General features: G+C 42.5%; 1 protein-coding gene across 3 annotated transcripts in view; it reads left to right on the top strand.

Annotated features, from left to right (window-relative positions):
- The window catches only part of ASTN1 (astrotactin 1), a 311,322-nt gene extending 297,821 nt beyond the window's left edge, over positions 1 to 13,501 (top strand). The window contains exons 22-23 of one of the 3 annotated variants that reach the window (XM_010367398.2): positions 1,733 to 1,916; positions 13,156 to 13,501. In XM_010367398.2, coding sequence (XP_010365700.1) covers positions 1,733 to 1,916; positions 13,156 to 13,195 — 224 coding nt within the window. In that variant the 3' untranslated portion in view covers positions 13,196 to 13,501. Of the gene's footprint in view, positions 1 to 1,732; positions 1,917 to 6,284; positions 9,736 to 13,155 lie in introns of those variants that run through there. The other 2 variants (XM_030937122.1, XM_010367397.2) reach the window with 2 other exon arrangements.
- Positions 13,502 to 20,961: the final 7,460 nt, after the last annotated feature.

Here is a 20,961-nt window from a genome sequence, read left to right as displayed (position 1 = left end):
GAATTTTAGCAACCTGAAAATCTAAGCGGACTTCTATACTCAAGTTATTTGCAATGCAGCTAAATATGCTGGCTGCAAGTTTGGTTGCTACAGGATTGGTGTGACCTGGTATAGAGAGATATCACTGAGAAACTCTTACCCAAATTAAATTTAAATTGTTCCCAAAGGTTTAAGTTCTATTCATTCAGGTAACATTTTTGGATCTACTAGATTGTCTGGCCTTGTGCTAGCCACTCAGGATAGTAAGGGTGTAAAATCTGGCTCCTGTCCTCATAGGCAACAGGTAAGACAGAAAAGTAAAGAAATAATTTCTGTGTCTGGGCAGGATAGAGGTAGAAATTTTATTCATTCCAACTCTGGAAACTGCTACAAGGATGATTTCGTCATGACCAGCAGTGCTGAAGTCACTTGGAAATTTGACAAGGAATCAGGCTGCCATGCCTGCGAGCTAACAGACGGTCACATTGGCCAAGTTGTGGCTTAGGAACCTGTGGACTTCATTTCTTCATCCCCAGAATTAACACTGCATCCAAGACAAAGCAGTGCTCTCCAGATCTTAGTTTCCCAGCTGTTTAGTGAGAAAAATGTAAATACATCTCCTTTCTGACAGGTTAAAAGAGAAAATATTTAATGATGAAGTACTTTGAGCTCTGTAAGAAAAAAATGCCAAGTCTATACAAAATCATTTCCACTTTGCCACATCACCAACTTCAGACTTAGCAATTTATGCCTTTGAGGAAGAAATATCAGAGACGTAAATTGAATGGAAAGATTACTCATTTACACTAGATTCCATTTCTGGGTCTCCACAGATCTGCCTCTGCATCTGGTCTAGGTGGTCCTAACAAGGGTTCTGCTTTCCCACAGTCATGAGGCCACTTCAGACTCTTCATGTCACTCGCAAGCACCACCTGACAGTGCCTCACTTCATCCCTGAGCCGAACGCCCGCCACTCGCTGCCAGGGCTGCCCTGCTGCTTTGGCAGGAACCCTGGTATGCAAGCACTTGCCACCTAGAAGTGTAGGGTTATTAATGCCCCATGGGAACACACTCAGACCAATCATGGATGGAAGTTGGAGATAAATTCTTTCCTTCTACCCCTGAATGACCCACTAGAGATCCAGTGGGTCACACATCCTCTCCTGCAAAATGTAGCAATCAGCTCATCAGGAAGGCATGACCAGCTCCTTCATGCTCTCCCTTACATTTACTTTCTCTTCTTTCTTGCTTCATTTCTCTTTATCTTCGCTCTTGCTTCCCTGGAATTGCACTTGCCAAAAAAGTGTTAATATATGAGCTTTTTCCTCAAGCTAGGTATTTTTAGAAAACCTTAGTAAAAAAATGAATATTGTAACTGAAACAAACCTTAGAGGTATTCTAGTCAAAGGCTTTCATTTTAGAATAGAAAACTGAAGCCTGGTGGGGCAGACACAAAGTGAATTACTCAAATCACTTTCTTCAGGCCTTGGGTTCAATACTCTTTCAGTAACAGCATACTCACACACACATCAGCAAACATGCATATATGTATATACACACACATTCACATACACACATTTATGTGTATGCATATACTATATGATATATATGCATATTATATACACATTATAAATGATCTACATGTGTCTATGATGTATCTATATGATATAGATCATATATAATGTATGTGTATACATACATTATTTTATATATATGTAAATATGAACTTATTTTCCTTTTCCTCCTTCCTCAGAAATAGCTGACAAGATCTACAATCTCTTCAATGGCTACACCAGTGGGAAGGAGCAGCAGACCGCCTACAATACCCTCCTGGATCTGGGTTCCCCCACCTTACACCGGGTCCTCTACCACTATAACCAGCACTACGAGAGCTTCGGGGAATTCACCTGGCGATGTGAGGATGAGTTAGGTCCCAGGTAATCAATAAACTACGTCAACCCTTTTAAAGACTTCTTGAAATTTTGTATCTCTTGTGCTGTAATACTGCATCCATGAAGTTGTAGAGATTTCCTGGATGAGCTTAGGCAATCAGAGAAGTCAGTCCCCTGATTTAAGACAGTTCAGCCCATGCAGATTAGTTTTGGATGAGCTCTGTTTAAGCAGTCCAGCCATGAATGCTTTTCCTGAACTCTGAAAAACAATTTTGCTCTTGACCTATTTTACCCTCCTTTTTCATCAAGTTGACATTGCATTCTAAAACTCAAAGAGCCAAAAGCATGGTCTTGTGAAAGAAAATTTGGAATTTTATTAAAGAGGTTATCCAAAACTATTTTTTGCATTTAGGTTTTTCATATATTATATGCATTGTAAATACTTGTTTTGAGTTAAATTCCACATCTCTTGAAATGCAACAAGAGAGTAGACAAAGACCCATCTTGACGTCAGTCTTGGCCAGAACTAGGGTCACATAGTGTGTGCTAACTTCTCTTGGCCCCAAGGGCCACAACTGCCTAATACTCCACACCCACTGCTTTTAGGTTGCACAAACAGAATAGTGTGCTTGGAAAATAAGAAATGAGAAGAATGTGCAGATGTATCACTTTTCTTTTGTTCTGTTAATCATAACTGTATATTGCTGCTTTGAGAAAACAGACTTCCCTGAAAAGACTGAAATTTTTGGATAAGTATGATAAAAAGGATTTTCATATGGAATGTTATTACCTATATGTCCCCAAATTATTTAGGTGCTCATGCAGAAACAATAAAAATAGGGGAAGGGCTGTGAGGATAGAAAAAAGAATGAATGAGAAAGAAAATGAAGAAGGAAGGAGAAAATTTAAAAAGGAAGGAAGGAACGAAGGAAGGAAGGAAGGAAGGAAGGAAGGAAGGAAGGAAGGAAGGAAGGAAGGAAATGAAGAAAATCAACACTATAGAATCTTCTGTCTCTTAAAGAATTCTTTCACTCCAGCCAACAGGGCAGAATGAAAGTACCACCCAAAAGTCATCCCATCCATCTGACTTCTGACCAAACTGGAGAGAGAATCAACCTCATTTGGCCTGCTGTGACTTGCAGTTATAAACTTTCCCAGAAGACCATCATTGAGGACATTCTATTTTCTTACTTTTGAAGGAAAGAGGAAAATTAGGTTTATCTTCTGAGATAAAATGATTTTATGTGTAAGATCTGGCAGGATTTTTCTACAATCCATAAATAATTTCCTGTTTATAAAGAGTGATAGTTCTTGGGCAAAGAGAGCCATCACTATAGACCACAGAGAAAAATGTAAGGGATTTTTAATTTGCTTTGTCTCAGTTTTGGTAAGAGACAAATCCTGGGTTAGAAAGTAGATACATGTTTAAAAATGTCCCCTTCACTTCATACCCTATCTTTGTCTTTACCTTATTCTTACTCATCACTAATATCAACTCCATTCTCTAACTCTCTCCTCTCCTCTCCACTCCTGCTACCTCCTTCTCCACCCACTCCTTTCCTCTCTGCTCCCCTCTCCCCTCTTCTCCCTTCCCTTCTCTCTTCTGACATTTATTGAGTGTATATATACAGTTCTTTGTCAGGGAACATAAATGTCACAATTTGAAAAGCACTAACATTGCATATATCATCTTGATTTCTAAGGGCATTTGGAGTGCTTTTAAAATTTCTCTCTTGTGACTCAAGAGTCAGAAGCAAAATTGGTTAATGAAGAAAGTGAGCAGGGGAAGAAATGTAGATCTTGTTGTAAAGTAAGGCCACCACTGACTGCACACTCTCCTCCCAGGAGGCTCCTTCGTGTGTAATACTAGTCTTTCATGGCTATATATTAGAAAACATTGTGTAGTTTCATTAGTCTGCAGGAAATAAAATTTGGCTTTTTAGTGTCATGGATCTCAGAGACAACCACAGGAAAGGAAAAATCCTCTGTTTTGAAATACATCAACCCACTTTGGGGTTAATTGTGAAGATGAGCAGAAAAGGGTCTATGGCTGCTTACTTCCTCTGAGCAAACAGAGGATTCCCTCAGTTCACCACAATCCAATTTCATTAAAACTCAATGAGGCCTCCAGATTGAGCTGAGGGTTGAAAATAGTTTGAGAAAAACATTGGTTGCTCTACTAATAAGAAAGAAAGCCACAGGCTCCAAAATGGTCAATGGCAATCCCAAATTTATTATTATTATTGTTATTTAAAGTGAGCACTGAAAGCAGCAACAAAGGGTGTATGGGCTAATTAAATTCATTCTTTTGGAAGGATGATGGGAGTTCTTTGTTCATTTCTTGAACATGATGCTGATATTGTCCCTCCCTCTTCCGCCTCTCCCCTTTCTCCACCTCCCATGAGCTTGTCAACAACTAATGACACACAGTAGGACAGACTGAGAGGCAGGGCTACCAGAGTTCTTGTTGATGACAACTTTTGGAAAACCTGCTTGACCAAACTGCAGAGGCTGATAGGGAAAGTACAGATCATCTGCCCAAGACGCTTTAGTCAGCAGGCAGAGTGTTTGTTTGGTTTCTTCTGACCCACCATTGAAGTTGGAGAAAATATGACTGTCCCTCCCATGACTTCACACCACTCTTAGCCCTTGACTTTGCTGCTGAAGCTCAAACCCTTCCTCCGACCAACTGCAATCTCCGCCTTTCTCTCAGCTCACCCTTTAGTAACGCAGGGAGGTCATCCCTTGGTGATGCTCTCTGCCAGGACAGTAGAGGAGAAATGAAAGGAATGTGGCTATTGTTCTTTGAAACCTCTCTCTAAATAAGGTGAATAAAATTTCAGTTTCTGGAAGGAATTGTGATATTGTTTGGCTGTGTCCCCACCCAAATCTCATCTTGAATTCTCACGTGTTGGGGGGGATCTAGGGGGAGGTAATGGAATCATGGGGACAGGTCTTTCCCGTGCTATTCTTGTGATAGTGAATAAGTCTCATGAGATCTGATGGTTTTAAAAATGGGAGTCTCCCTGCAAAAGCTCTCTTCTTTTGTCTGCCGCCATGTGAGATGTGCCTTTCACCTTCCACCATGATTGTGATGCTTCCCCAGCCATGTGGAGCTGTGAGTCCAGTTAAACCGTTCTTTTGTAAGTTGCCCAGTCTCGGGTATGTCTTTCTCAGCAGCATGAAAACAGACTAATACAATTTGTTGATGAAACTAGAAAAGAGTGGTTCCACACATGAGTTAGACTAGCAGTCAATAAATGCTGCAAAGAATAGTGTTTATTGAGTTTTCCAAGTCAGTAGTCTTTGTTGAGTTTTCCAGGTCATAAGACCTTGTTCAAATGAGAGTATCTTCCTTCATGGGTCTCTGGTTACTTGCATTTTTAAAGAATAAGAAAAACACAACTGAATGAGGTGATCCTGATCTTTTACTCTTCCTGTATTCAGAGTCAAATCCAGTAAGCTCTGAGAACTGACTCTAGGCTTTCTTTATCTATGACACCAGAAGTGAGTGCCACTGGTCTGCACCAGTGACATAGTGTTGCTAGTCCTTTCCCCCAAGCTAGATGCCAGAGGCTCTCACACTCTGTGCTCCTGGCCCAGGGAGATCACTCCTTTCCAGTGTGTGCAACTTGGGGCACCTTGCTCTCCTCTCTCCCTTCTCTCTCAGGAATCTGCAATGGCTCAGGTGACCTTCGTCACCTTCTTTGTTTTCCCTCTCCTTTGGGGCTAAGTGACAATGATAATGGCCTCTTCACTTTCTGAGGGAGGTGGAGAAATGGAGCATGAGCTCACCTGGAAGTTAATTAGGTGATATGTGCAACTGACAGTCTTCATTTTCCCAAAGGATAATCCTGTGTCAACATGAACTGAGGGTATTATTGTCCTTGCCTTTATTACACTACAGCTACTTCCATCCAGGCATAATTGGTCACATCTAATATCCTTTTCAGTTCAACATAACGGCTGCTTCTACCAGTTCAGAAGCGGCCTTGGAAAGGGAAATATTTAGTCAAGCACATTATTTGTCATGTAGTGATGATAAATGACTAGCTTTAAAGAAACTTGATTTGATTTGTCTTTCAAACCTGCCAACTCTATGATTTTTAAAAGGCATGCATTTCCACTACAATATTAGTTTTTTTATTTTCTCTTCTTATTTTTCCTTACTGCATTTTGTCTGTTTCTTTTTGGTGCTTGCTCACTTTGAACATTTATCCCATTCATTCATTCATTCTTTTGCTTGACAGATATTTATGGAGGGCTCACTGTTCTAAGTGCCAAAGGTAAAATAGGGAGAAAACACACCACACTCTGCCCTCTTGAAGGTTAGAGTCTCACACTAATAGTAGCTCTGCTCATCCAGACCCTCTCTTCTTTCTAACTTAAGTATCCTCTGTGCTTGATCCATAGGAAAGCTGGTCTCATCCTTTCCCAGCTTGGGGACCTCAGCAGTTGGTGCAATGGACTCCTTCAGGAACCCAAGATAAGCTTGCGGCGCAGCTCACTCAAGTACCTGGGGTGCCGCTACAGCGAGATCAAACCCTATGGACTTGACTGGGCGGAGCTCAGCCGGGACCTCAGGAAGACGTGTGAGGAGCAGACCCTGAGCATCCCCTACAACGACTATGGGGACAGCAAAGAGATCTAGCATCATAAGGTCAGGGAGCTGCTGCCAGAATGAAGTAGGAAAGAGGAGGGATCCATCTGGGTTGGTTTGTGGATTTTTAATATTTTTTAATGGAACATTAAAACCTCCACAGCAACATCAAAACCAGGGAGAAAGTGATCCTTGCTCCCTGCAGAACTTCTTCAGTATGATGTTCTCCATCTGCATGACTGGGAAATCTGCCAGCTAGTGGCTTCATGCAGTGCCATATTTCTTTAGAGGATTACTTTGGGGTTTGCTTTGCCGTTACTTTGTTCCATTCATTTTTTTCCCCGAGAAGATTACCAGAATGCTCAAGAGCTCTGCTGTGATCCCCATGAAAAGTCTATTAAGTAGGCACCCTGTGCTCACTGAGTTCCTAAATCCATTGCAACCGGGGATAGAGGTGAGGTCAGAAAGTTGTTAGGCCTGCCTCAGGCCCCACACTCAAACATGCCTCAGGAAGCATCTCACTCTGGAAGCCTTGGCCCTGCTCACAGAGAAAGACAATTAGAAAACTGGGGAAGGTGGCCCTTGTATGTGCCTCCTGGTTTTCTTCCTAGGCCTTGCTGTCACTATTTCCATACCCGAAAGGTGTAACCAGCTTTCATTATAGGCCCCAGTGGACCACTTGGGTTTTGAGATCCTTCCTTATTTTAAGCCAGGACTGGGATTAAATCTCCCTCTGTCAGATCTCTGTCCCCTCCTCTGAACAACATGATCTTTGAGAGGGAACAAGATGCCATCTGTCAAATGCACCTTCAGAAAAGTCTACCTGGGAGACTAGTTAGCAGTCCACATTCTAGAAAAGACTTGGAGTTTATTATTTTTTTTAAAAAAATCCATGCTTCCTTTGGATGGACTTCTCCAGCCTACCAATATATATCTATGTGCCTGGATTATCTTTAACCCCCACACCTCTTAGACTGAGCAGGTAAGGCTTGGTGGATGTCTGATGGGGTCCAGGAGGGGTCAACACTTTCATATCAGTGTTACAGTGAACTAAAGCTATTATTGATCACAAAAAATGTCTGTTCATCCCCACCTTGCTAAATTTGCTTGTGTTGCTAGTTTTGCAAATCGTTTCTCTGATAACCATAAGCAGGAGGATTCCACCATGGTCACTGCTCATCCAGTTGCTGGAATTCTGTGTAGTGAAGCACCACTGATTGCAGTTAAGGACTAGAGTGTTGTTTCCATCCCACCGCCCAAGCATTGACATGGTCACAAATAGTGACCCAGCCAACAGAAAGCCCAGACTTTCAGAAAGAGCCTGGCAAGGCCCTGTTAACTAGCAATGGCCTTAGCCATCCCATACAACTCAGTGGCCTGAACACACACCTTCAGCCATCATACCTTTGACCAGGGCTCCTCATTTGGAAACACATAAGGAAGGTCAGGAAACAGATGCAGGACCTATAAGACTAGTCATTGAGCTAAATTGTTTTTTTTTTCTAAATAGTAATAATGACAGATAACATTTATTGAGTGCTTGCTGTATGCCAGGCACTGCTCTAAGAACCTTAGGTATCATTGAATTCTCACAGCAACTCCTGAGGAAAGTACTATTCTTGTCTCCATTTTAGTGTTAGGAAAATGAGGCAAGGAGGTTATACAATTTGCCCCAAATCCCTCATGCACTTAACTCACACTGAATTTCAGTGTGAGTTCAGGCTGTTGGTCTCCAGGGCACAGGATCTTAGCAACCCTGCAATACTCAGTTCTGTTTTTGGTATCATCTGGCACACAATTGTCCGAGCTCTCAGCCCAACAGGGAGCCTGCCCAGAGAGCTTTACCTTTCCCAAGCATCTGTGGCATGGACATGTCCTCTGTGCAGTGGAAGGAGGAGGGGCCAAAGTGCGCCCTTGGCCTTTGGAGCTAGAGCACCCTTGGGACCCTCAGTTCCACTGCACATGGCCCTCCTCCCCACCCTCATAACTGGGAAGGAAGCCTGTGATGAGGCTGAGATAAAGCACAGGGTGGTTTCACTCTCCTGTCTCCTTCTTTCCAAACACTGAAGGATTTATTTCAAACTCTCTAATGCACCTGCCTCAGCGATTCCCCTACTTTCAAAGAAAAGATCAGCAGAAAAACTGGCTGTCCCGCCTGTGGCAAATGCTGGAGCCTCAGTTAAAGTGCCTCAAGGGCAAATATTTCACCATTGCCAGAGAAGATGTGACAGGCCAATCAGACAGGGCCCAGAGCATCTCTTTGCTGCTACTGTTTGCCATCCTTCTATTCACGTCTGTGCAGAACATGGTGCTTTAAGCTTGAGTGGAAGCAGGGTGAGGCTGCCGATGCCTTTGTGCCCAGAAGTGGATGATGTGGGAGTTGACAGACCAGGGAGAGGGTGAAGCAGGTATCAGGGTCCCTCCTCTGCACCCTCTCCTTCTTTTTATTTTAGGCATACTATCTTCCTCTCTCCTATCTTTCCCTCAGTCTCCTAAGTTCCTCTACCTTCTTTACCTTTGTCTTTTACTTCTTCTTTCTGTGACCCTCCATTTTTAGACCCCTCTTTCCCCAAGACTTTCTTCCTCCAGTTTCCCCTTGAGTTCTCCCCACTGAATGTGTGTATGTATGTTCACACACACACACATGCGTGCACACACACTGCACACAACTATGACTGGCTCCTACTTACATTCAAGTTAAAAAGGCTGATATGAATGGGGCAGGGGAAAGTCTTAGGATGGTTGTACAATTGACTGGAGGATTTTTCCCCCTTGAAAGACACTATTGATTGCACCCTGCTGACTTTTCCCGATGCTTGCCGGAAGGAACCCATCCTGGCTAGAAAGGGTGATGGTACTGGACCAGTATTCAACCTCGAGTTTTCAAGCTGCCAAACAAGTCTTAAGGGAGGTGCTTATATCCCACCAACACTCTCCCAGCTCCCGTGTCCCCAAGACCTCTGGAGTTTCCTCTTGAATGTACATGAACCACTGTAATAGCATTAGACTTTTAATTGAGTGTGCAATTGTTTTCCATGGAGTTTGGTCCGTTCATTATTTTTTAGTTAACTACACTTCATGATATTCAAATGTTCTATTAAAAAACTGAGTATGAAGAAAAACACTTTACTACTGTAGAAGGAAGAAAGAATATAATGTGACCATCTTCAGGTATAACAGTGTTGTTTAAAAGAGAATTGTTGTATGATTATAAAAGATGAAATAATTAACTGAATAATAAAACAAAGCTATTAGTAAGTGTTGGGTATGTGGATGTTATCTTGTGTCTTTCAATAATCTGAGTGAACTGGTTAGACTCACCAGGGAACTTGTTAAAGTTTTAAATGTTACACTTCCGATTCCAGACATATGGGCCTTATAGTCATCATTCTAACTGGAAAAAAAAAGAATCAAATATTTCATAGCAAATTATAAACTTCAAATAGTAGTGAGTCCCATCTTCTCTCTATAACCTTCTCCAAATAAGTAGCTGGTGAAATATATTTGTTGCACAGCTGCTATATTTTAGACACTACACATGATGCAGAGGATACAGGCTTATTCTCTATCAGAGAGTGTGGCATCCTATGGGGAAAATTAGACATTGAACTTATCACCACAAGGGTAAGGAAGACTATGACAGAAAAGTACAGGATGTTGTGAAAGCTGCTGAAATTTATACTTTGGCCATTTAAGAAAAATGTTGAAGAAAAATGTTGCAAAAGGCCCTCCCAGACACATTCCTGTCTTGCATTGTGTAGGGGCATTTGAGACAGGCTGACTTATGAAATGCTTCAAGATGGGTAGCCCAAAATATGTAATCTCTTTCTTTCTCTCTACAATGCCACTTTAAGTAGAGATTATCTCAGCTGCCATCAAAATATGTGATTCTATTTAAATTCTTCAACAATCAGGTGTTAAGTGCCTGGGCTTAATAGGTCCCCTTGAAAAGTAATGATCAGAATCCAAGTCCCTGCCCAAGCAGGGGCAATTAAAAGAAGGTGATGACTGTAGCAGTTTTAAAACATGGCCACAGATTCTTTGACACCCCTCCCATATAAAGTGTGATCTAGTGCCTCTCTCCTTGGATCTGGGCAGGTTTATAACTATTTTGGCCAACAGATGGTAATGGAAGTGACACTATGTGACTTTCAAGTCTGAATGGAAAAAGGCCTTAGGGCTTCTGCCTTCTTTGGAACTCTTGCTCTTGGAGCTCTGAGCCGCCACCTAAGAAATTCAAGGCTATTGTGCTGAGACCACCATGCTGGAGTGGTCACGTGGCAGGGCTCTGGTCCACAGTCCCAGCTCAGATAACCTTGCCAAAGCACCAAACAGGTGAATGAAGCTGTATTGAGACCCCAAGACAGGTGGTATCCCAGTTGCATGCTACCAAGCAACCTCCACCAATACCACATGAAAGAGAAGAATCACCCTGCAAGCTCCTCCTGAATAGCTGCCCCCCCACCAAATTATGTAACATAATAAAATGGTTATTGCTTTAAGCCACTAAGGGTTTTGTTTCTTTGTTTGAGAGATGGAGTTTTGCTCTTGTTGCCGAAGCTGGAGTGCAATGGTGTGATCTCAGCTCCCTGCAACCTCCACCTCTCAGGTTCAAGTGATTCTCCTACCTCAGCCTTCCAAGTATCTGGGATTGCAGGCACCTGCCACCATGCCTGGCTAAGATTTTTTTTTTTTTTTTTGTATTTTCAGTAGAGATGGGGTTTTGCCATGTTGATCAGGCTGGTCTCAAACTCCTGACCTCAGGTGATCCACTGCCTTGGCCTTTCAAAGTGCTGGGATTACAGGTGTGAACCACTGTTCCCGGCCAGGGATCTTTTAAATAAAGAGAATCCAATCAGGGGTCAGCAGTGCCTTTCCATCCACTCAGTGACAGAACATTTAGGTAAGCCCTGCTCTGGGCATGAATTCACTGTGGAAAGGAGATGAGAACTTATGGAGATTGGGCTACATCCACAATGTCCCCGTTACCAATGAAGTGGGTCTCTGCCTCCATGGAGGGGAGCAAGAAGAAGGGTGGGGCACTGTATCCTAATACTTCTGAGGGGGTGAATCTTAGAACCCAGATAGGAATTCCAGAAGAAGAAGAGAATTGTTCCAGAGCTGGGAAAAGAAAGACAGAGAAGGGAGTGGACAATTTGGGACAAGGGAAAAACATTGGAAGAGAAGAGTTTCTTCCAATTTTACTTGTTTTTCTGTCCCTTTGTATTTGGAACTTTTTGGATGCAAATGTTCATACCCCATACTTATTATGTGCCAGGCACTGTGCTAAACACTTGAACTGAATAATATTCATCAATCTTCATTGCAAGTCTGAAGTAAATACTCTTAAGAAAGAAGAAGCAGAGTCTCGGTATCTTTATATATCTTGCCCAAGTTCACAGCTAAATGGAAGTCCAGGCATTTTGACCAAGGGCTGTCTGACACTAACCCTTACACCATACTGCCATCATGATTAATGAGTTTGTTTCTCATTTATTGTCCTAACAAGGGAAAGACTCATCCCACTGAGATTTTTGCAAATCACAGCCCAGTTACCCCATGTCAGACAATAAGAGAGAGTGTGGTTGGCCAGTGCAAACTCGGTAATGCCATTAGTAAATCAACTCAGGGCATATAGATTACCTTTACAAGCTGAGCAGATTGTCTCTTCTTGTTTAGTTGTTTAGCTTGGTTTGGGTTCTTTATTTTATTTTCCGCCTGTCACCTGAGGATTATTCAGAGCCAAGAAATTGTGACTCTCACTCCGTATGTTCAATGTTGCCTTTTACTATGCTTTAATGATTCTTTTTGTCCCAGTCTCTGTTTTCTGCATGCATCCATGATAACACTCAATGCTTGGGTGAGAACTTGGGGAACAAATGCCTACTGCCCTGAGGACAGAATAGCTTGATATGTTTTGATAACCTAATGCCTCCTAACCCTGCTCCCACCAGCAACTCCTATTTTATTGTCACATCAAGTAAGCAATTAATGAGCAGTTTGGTTTCAAACGAAACCTCAACATTATATAATAAAATTTTACAATTTCTCTTGACATATGTGGGAGTCCAGGACTTGGCTCATGTCTGCACTATTCCAAAGTGAGAAAATAAATAAATAAATCTCTTTGTTCTGGTAGTTTGCAGTGTCTGCTGTAATTGGATTGATTCCCCTAGAGATAGACAGGTTTTGACATCATGTTTCTTCACCAAATCTGCCTTTTGTTAGAGTCTATGATATGCTTGCTCACATGGGAGTACAAATTAGTGTAATTGATTCCTTACTATCTTTCTCAGTGGGAGAACTTTAGCCATGTTTTGTGCTTAATAATTAGGAGCAACTTCCTTTGTTTCAAATAATTCAAATGTCAAGTGCCCCTGAGGCTATTGGTGTCCCATGAGTCAGGCAGTGTTCCCTGAAATACCAACTTAGAGATGGAACCGCCTCATGCCCTGTCCCTGTGGTGTGGAAGGATTTAAGTGCCCACAGATAAAACTAAGGCTGAATGTGCCTTACATGCCATTTTGCCCCGATGACCACTGAATATAACAGTAACGCACACACACCTAATCAACCACTGCCTGTTTGTTCTCCGATCCATTTCCCAACCTTCCACTGTTCTGTATCACATAGTGCTGACTCTTACAAACTGTTGGAACTTTTCCCAGACTCCTTTGTCAACAGGCTTCCAGCATGTTGGGACAGTCAGAGGAGTTGTAGATGATTGGAGGAAAGGAAGAAGAAGGCAACAGGGATATTTCCCTTTCTCCCTGCCTCAGATGGTGTCTCCAGCATCTTCTTCATGACCTCTGTCTCCTCCATGTGACCCTCCATCCCCTCAAAGCAGGAGCTGCGCCCTGATGTTGCTAATCTGATAGGTTGCTCCTATTTGTGCTTCTGCAATCCCAAAGCCTTTCTAATTGGTTTCTCACCTTGAACTTCCTCTGTGGAATTACCTAAAATGTATTCTGCTTTCCTGACTAGGTATTGATTAATATATGCTTCAAACTAAAAGTTAGTACGTATCATCTGACATGGAAATTTTGTAACTCTTTAGGATTTGAAAGACAATCTGGAAGATAACAATTTTATGCCAAAAGTAAGTACATTTTTATGAATTCTAAGATTGATTGCAGGGGTGACGAATAGGTTTCCACTTCAGTGCGAAATTTGATGAAGCAGCAGTGGCTGCCTGGAAAACTGACTTGAAAAAGATTCTGAGAATGGATCTGTACCTGGCCAGAAAGAGTGATGAGATGCATGATCAATACTTCATACAGATATTGAAATGGCAAATAGCAAGATATGTGCCGTGCATTTGTCTTGCGTAATTTATAGAGCCAAAATAGGCATGGAATACTCAAAGTCCCTACTATTTAGGAAAATCTATTATGTATGCATCACATATTGTACATAACTTATGGCATATACAAAGGTGAACATAAGTTCATTACATGTTGAAAATGGAAATAGAGTGAGAACAAATGTTTTTGAGATTTGCTAACCCCACTACTTACACATCAATTTCGTAGCATTTCCCTTATGTTTTCTGAGCTGCCATTTTTATGTATAAATCAGTATTTTTTTCAAAGACCTAACAGTGTTGATTTGGTATCTTAGATGGCAGAAAATGAAAAATTTCAGTCTCCATCTGTTTCTGCCACTTGAGCAACGTATCAGTAAGGCTCCAGTCAAGACTTTGACAAAGAGAATTTAATATCAGGAATTGGTGAAAAGGTTCTGGAGAACCAAACAAAGCAAAAATATCTGAAACACTGAGAAAGTATAGAGGTATTAATATTAACTGCAGGACACAGCCACAACCTTTAGGGCTGGGAGAGCAAAGGGAGGAATTTGGTTGACTCAAAACTAGATTCCCTCAAAAAGGAGGGGTCATTTGCCTGGTGCTGGGACTTCTTTGGAAGAACATAATGAGGCTGGTTTTTTATTTTATTTTATTTTGTTTATTTATTTATTTATTTTTGAGACAGAGTCTTACTCTGTCGCCCCGGCTGGAGTGCAGTGGCGCAATCTCAGCTCACTGCAACCTCTGCTTCCTGAGTTCAAGCAATACTCCTGCTTCTTGGGTTCAAGTGATAATCCTGCCTCAAATCCTTGAGTAGCTGGGCACCACCATGCCTGGCTAATTTTTGTATTTTTAGTAGAGACAGCGTTTTGCCATGTTGGCCAGGCTGGTCTTGAAGTCCTGGCCTCAAGTGATCTGCCTGCCTCGGCCTTCCGAAGCGCTGGGATTACAGGCGTGAACTACCGTGCCTGGCCAACGCTGGTTCTTTAATGCACAAAGATGAAAGAGACAGGAATACACTGCTGTTGCCACTGTGAGAAGCCATTGGTTGGAAGCTGCTGAGTTGAACATCCAGCCAACAGGAAGGCACCAGCCCCTCTCCCTTCTTCCTTCCAGTCTCCCTGATGCCCGCATCGACAAAATCTAACATGGACTGACTGATAAAAAGGAACTGGTTTGTAGTGTTCCAAAAGCAGCATCACGAAGCAGAGGACAGATGGTGGGTTTCAGCCATGACACAGTAGCTTACTAACTGCAACAAGCAGCCTGAAGGTGGAACAAGATAAGACTCTTGAAATTACTTAATGCAGTGGCAAGAATATGCCTAGCAGGTGTTCAACTAATATTATCACTCTGGGATCCTTTTCAGTGTCCCTTAGACACTGAAACGAGACCACATGTTTCACCAACGTTATCCTTCCCCAGTTGCTTTCTCTTCATAACAGGGTAGGGGAGCAAGAAAACATGTTCCAAATTTCCATTACTCATCATTTTTTTTATGTGCCAAAGATCTTTTGAATCTGAAATTGGACTTCCTTTAAGAGGTTTGATCACCATATGTGAGGTTTCTTTGTTGCCGAAGATGCTACTTTTTAATAGCAACTAATGTTTATTGATGACTAATTATGTCCCAAGCACCATATAAGCACTTTTGTATAGCGTCTGTAGTCTAAATCACCGAACAACCCTATAAAAAGATACTACCACTATCTACATGTTACACATGAGATGTTACAAACTTCAGTTCCCTTTTGTCAGGCTTAGACTAACTGGTCTAGGACCATACAGCTGGGAGCCACCATTAAGCATGGGAGGCTAGGATATCCCCTTTTTACCACTCTGCAAAGCTGCCATGTAGCTCACTTAAATCACCTTTCCTTCTACATTCATTCAACATGGTGAGTGAACTGAACTAACAGCAAAATTTGATAAAATGCTTTTTTTGTTTGTTTTGTAATCTAGGAGGAGGGAGGCAATGCACACAGTTCTTGCATACAGCAAAACTGGGAGCCTTCTGATAAACAAGACGTAGCAATCTTTTTATATTTCCCAGCCTTGCTGCTGCATCCAGGTCATTAGCACAGAGGCAGTCCTGCCATGGAGGAAGCATGACTATGGCTCTAGGCCTGTGCACTTTCAAGGCTCCTGGTGATATGTGTTTATTGGCATAGGTAGAAATGGAAACTCCAGAACTCCTCCCATCTTTGAGCTCACTGAAATTTAACCTACACTGGCTTAACCTACCAAGTATAACTATCATTCTGGCCTGGCCATATTCTCAGACAGACCATTCCAGCTACTGGGATGTCTATACAGTCAGAGGACAGGCACATTCTACCATACACATTTTGATCTGCTGCATGTACACCATGGTAACTCCTGACGAGGAAGGTCAGTGTAATGCACTTCAGACTTCTGGATCTTCCAAACAGTTTCATTTTTGGGTATCCAATGAAGGAAGATGTTTTGATCCTCACCCTGTAGCTTCTATGTCCCTTGGCAAGTAGGAGGGGATCAGAAAATGTCCACATAGAGGTGTTGGTGATGGAGCTGACTAGAGTAGGGCAAAGTGGGGGGAACATAAAGAAAGGGTATCTGGTTGCCATGGCAAGCCGGCAAACACTCAAAAGAAAGGAGTGGCCTAGGACTTAATGAAGTGCCACTGGGTTTGAGCAGTAACTGGAATATCTGAGTGTGGCTGCATTCCTTCCCACAGAGCCTGGGGCCAGCCCACTAGCAGGGACTATCCGTACCTCTCAGGAATGCTCAGGATAAAGACAGCCACGAAAAAGACAAGCAGGCCTCCCAGGTGTGGGTTTCCATACTCCAGCCACAGAAATTGGGGCCTCCCAGAAGAAATTTGGAAAACTCCTCAAAGAGCCAAAAGAGACTTGATCTACAAATTATTTTTTTCCCTAAACACTGACACTGACATTCTTCCGGGTATGAGAAGGCACTTTGAAAGTCCTTCCTTGCAGAAGTTTACTTCTGGCTTTCTCTTTGCTCCCTACCCTACTCTAAGATGGTATTCTCACTGTGGCAGTGGCCCCGGGGTCTGAGAGACCTCACGGTTTGATCAAACAGAAGACATGTTAGCAGTGGGACTGTAGATGACAGTGAGTTGAAGAGGCAGGTCTGGAAAGATGCTGGATCCAGAAAAGACAAGGTGATAAATATATGGAAGGACTGGGGCTGGCATGGCACCGGCAACTGGATTTAGAGAGTACAAAAAAGCCTGAGGTCAAGGCAGAGTCGGGTGTCAGAGTCCAGTGGTTGAATGAAGCCTTCACTAGCCGGGAGATTCCTAGAAACTCTGATAAGAGTGTAACAGTGAGGTCAGCTGCTGGCCAGGTAGCCGATGAGGAAGGAGACTTGGAGGCCCCTCGAAGAGCCTGGAAAACAGATATTGCCAAAATCTCAACTTGACTTCACCTCTGAGTCTTGCTACTTAAGTTCCCTCCTTCAGACTAACTCTTCTGTCCTATTTCATCATTCCTAAACCTTAACTAGCTTAGAGGAAACTCATGTCTAACGTGTGCCATGAATGGAAACTAGAAACAAGCAGTGAGATTTTGAGCACTTATGAAATGCTAATGAGGTGATGTAGGATACTTCACTGAAAAAGAAGGAACAAAATCCATTTACTAATAAATATGTAATCAAATATTAAATATTTAATTAAGAATTTAAAATGCAATCAAATATGTATTAATAACTGTATTTTTAGCTCCAGCTATACTAGGGAAAGAAACTCATGCAGAGCGTTTTGTGTGTGCCAGATGCCTTCAAGGATGACTAGATTGCCCATTTGAATGTGTAAAACATCCAAGAAAATTTAAGCTTATCCCTCAACTTTACAAAGGGGCCCTAAAAGACTCAATCATCTGCTCAAGGTCTCCCTGAGCTAGGATTCCAACTAGGTCTTGATGTTGAAGTCTGTACTCCCTGGATGAGCACACATGAATACGTAAGTGCCTGCAATGTCTACCAAAGATCACTTTGAGAGAGACAAGGCCTGAAATACAAAAATGCCTTGTTACCTCCGGGGACTTCATTTATACCTAGAGAGAACCTCTGCTACTCTCCCCAAGCAATGACCATTGCCTGGGGCACTCTTCCCTACATGAAGGTAAACTGTCTAACTCTAAAATTATGATGGGTGGTTATGGATTGCTCATTAGCGAGTGTGCTGCCCAGGAAGAGCCCCGGGACATGCTCTGGCATTAGCATGACCCTCTAAAATGGTGGAGAAATTGCACTCTTGCTGACATAGTTTTTAAAAAATTTTTCCTCCCTTAAAACTTGGAATCAAGGTCACATTCTATTAAATCTGGGGCCTCAAACTGGAACACGGCATGACTTTAAATGAAATTATACTGAAAACATAGCCAAAAGTTCATAGAACACTTAATTGTATGTGAGCGTGCATGTATGTGAGGGAGAGGGAGAAACAGAGAGAGAGAGAAACATTAACCAGCCTGTTAAAATGATGTATATCCCAGGCCAGAAAGTGCACAGGAATTCAAAAGCTGACCAATAACCATCTCCACTAATTTGTTTCTTCTTGGTTCTTTCTGTACCAGGGATACTTCTGTTTACTTAGGGTAGTGATACATAGAAAAACTATTTTTGAAGTGCCAGCTCCAGGATAGGCACTTCACATTCACTGTAGTAAGTCTGCATAACAATTCTGTAAGTTGGAAATTTATTAACATCTTGCCGTTTCACAGATGGGAACACTGAGTCTCAAGCCATTAACTAATTTGCTCAAGATCTCCCAACTTGATCTCGGGTCAAGTTGCCTCTTAGACCCTCTATCTTGTTTGATCGACAGTTGCTACTTTTCCCCCCCATCCACGTGAACTACTTACACCTGAGATGTTTATGTGCACCTGGTAGTCTATTAGCTGGGCAAAAGCATGCCTCAACATAAAACTGATCTTCAAGTCCAGAATACAGTGATAACTTGAGAATGAATCATTTTGCTGCTGTGTACTCCAAACCCACAGTCTTCTATGTTGGCCTTGCACTACCATCAATTCTTGAACTATTGCTCAAGAAGCGATCAAAACATAAAACTCGGCCGGGCGCGGTGGCTCAAGCCTGTAATCCCAGCACTTTGGGAGGCCGAGACGGGCGGATCACGAGGTCAGGAGATCGAGACCATCCTGGCTAACACGGTGAAACCCCGTCTCTACTAAAAATACAAAAAAAAAAAACTAGCCGGGCGAGGTGGCGGGCGCCTGTAGTCCCAGCTACTCGGGAGGCTGAGGCAGGAGAATGGCGTGAACCCGGGAGGCGGAGCTTGCAGTGAGCTGAGATCCGGCCACCGCACTCCAGCCTGGGTGACAGTGCAAGACTCCGTCTCAAAAAAAAAAAAAAAAAAAAAAAAAAAAAAAAAAAAAAAAAAACAAAAAAAAAACATAAAACTCTAGTATCCACAGATCAACCCACCCATCAACCGCAAACACACAAATACAACATGCTCTTTTCTTTTGGTTTTCACATGCATCAAATCAGAGTTGAAATTCAATTCGACACATTTCAAGGTTTTATTTAGGGCAGGAAAGAACACTATGTAAGGCAGTGCCAGAGATCCAAAAATGGGTAACACAGTGTTTTCAGAGCCACCACATAAAGATGTGAGGTTGTGTCCTGCCCAAGACTGCCTGATCCAAGGAGTGAATATGTCCAGAAATCCAGCCATGCTACCTGGATTTTCAAGCCATAGTCTCTGATGCTGACTTGCCTTTATTCAGATAAAAGGATACCTTTTTCTAACTCTCCCAAATGGCATCAAATGGCCTAGTGGAGCCCCAAGTTCACCTGCTGTTAAAGAGGTTACAATTGAATAGTGAAGAAAGACAAGAACACACATCTAATAAAAATATCAGTCAAATATATTGATTATCCTAGAAAAGGACAATAGGGGTTATGGGAACCTTAAATCTCATCAAACAGAAAGATGAAGAAAGTCTTCATGAGATTAGAGATGTGTGAGAAACTCTTGAAAAAATGAGCAAGTTTTTTGGCATGTGAAGGTAGAAGGGAAGGCGCTCCAGGTTAGAAAATAACATGAGCACAAAAGTGGGAACTTCAGGGACTGGGGAGGTATCACCTTTGGCAAGGGTATGGAGTATTTGTTCAGAAGTAAGGGGAGGTCAGTGTAAAAGCTTGGCTGTGCAGTGTGAAAAGTCTCTGTGTTCGAACCTTAAGGACACACAGAGACAGCAAACTCTTTCCATGAGTAATGGGTGACTCCACAAGAGCTGTGCTTTCAGAGGAACAGTGTGGACTCACTGTGCTGGAATCAATCAGAGGGGGATGAGGCAGGTGAGGAGGACTTGCTTGGACACTTTGCCATGGCCTGTTTCAGAAGTGATGCCAGCCCCAGCCACAGTGAGAGCACAGCAGATGGAAGGAGGATGATGGATGTGAAAGATGTGAAGGATATGCATGGATTATTTACAAGTACAGAGAAACTGCTGTAGTAAACAATTTTACACTGAGTAAAAGCCAGGGTCACTACCATAGCTAACAAGACCCTCCATGGTCCCCTCCACCCCTCCACACTTAACTCTGACCTCACCTCTCTCCCTCACTCTGCTCCAGCCATACCAGCCTCAATGGTCTTCTTCACACACACGAAGGTCTCTCCCACGTTATACTTGCTGTTCCCCATGTCTGGTTCATTCTCCCTCCCAGGTATCACTTGGCTCATTTCCTCACTCCCTTCGCATCTCCAAGAAGCATCCATGGACCTTCCCTATGTGAACTAGCTCCTCTCCAGCCCTGCCACTCCTTACCCCAACTCACTGCATTTTTTTCCATAGCAATCTTCCACAGCTGGCATACATATTTGTTGCCTACTATTTGTCTCCTTCAACTTCAAGTTTCTTGAGGACAGAAACTTTGTTTTACTCACTATAGTATCGCTAGTGCCTCGGATGTAATAGTTGTTCAACAAAAATATATTGACTAAAATAATGATATTATCAGCTATGTGAGTATTTTTAACTTCACTGAAGTCAGAGAAGGCCAGATATAAAACACATAGCTTTGGGAGATACTGAGTTCCTTGATACGAGGTGAATTCATAATGAAGCAGGACAACTCACTGGAAGGAATGCTATAGTGAATAATAATGAACTTTTGGAGACCCTTTCAAGCCTGAGAACCTGCAG

The sequence above is a fragment of the Rhinopithecus roxellana genome, chromosome 8 (genome assembly GCF_007565055.1).
Source record: "Rhinopithecus roxellana isolate Shanxi Qingling chromosome 8, ASM756505v1, whole genome shotgun sequence".
NCBI lineage: Eukaryota > Metazoa > Chordata > Mammalia > Primates > Cercopithecidae > Rhinopithecus > Rhinopithecus roxellana.
This window is presented reverse-complemented; position numbering and strand designations above follow the sequence as displayed.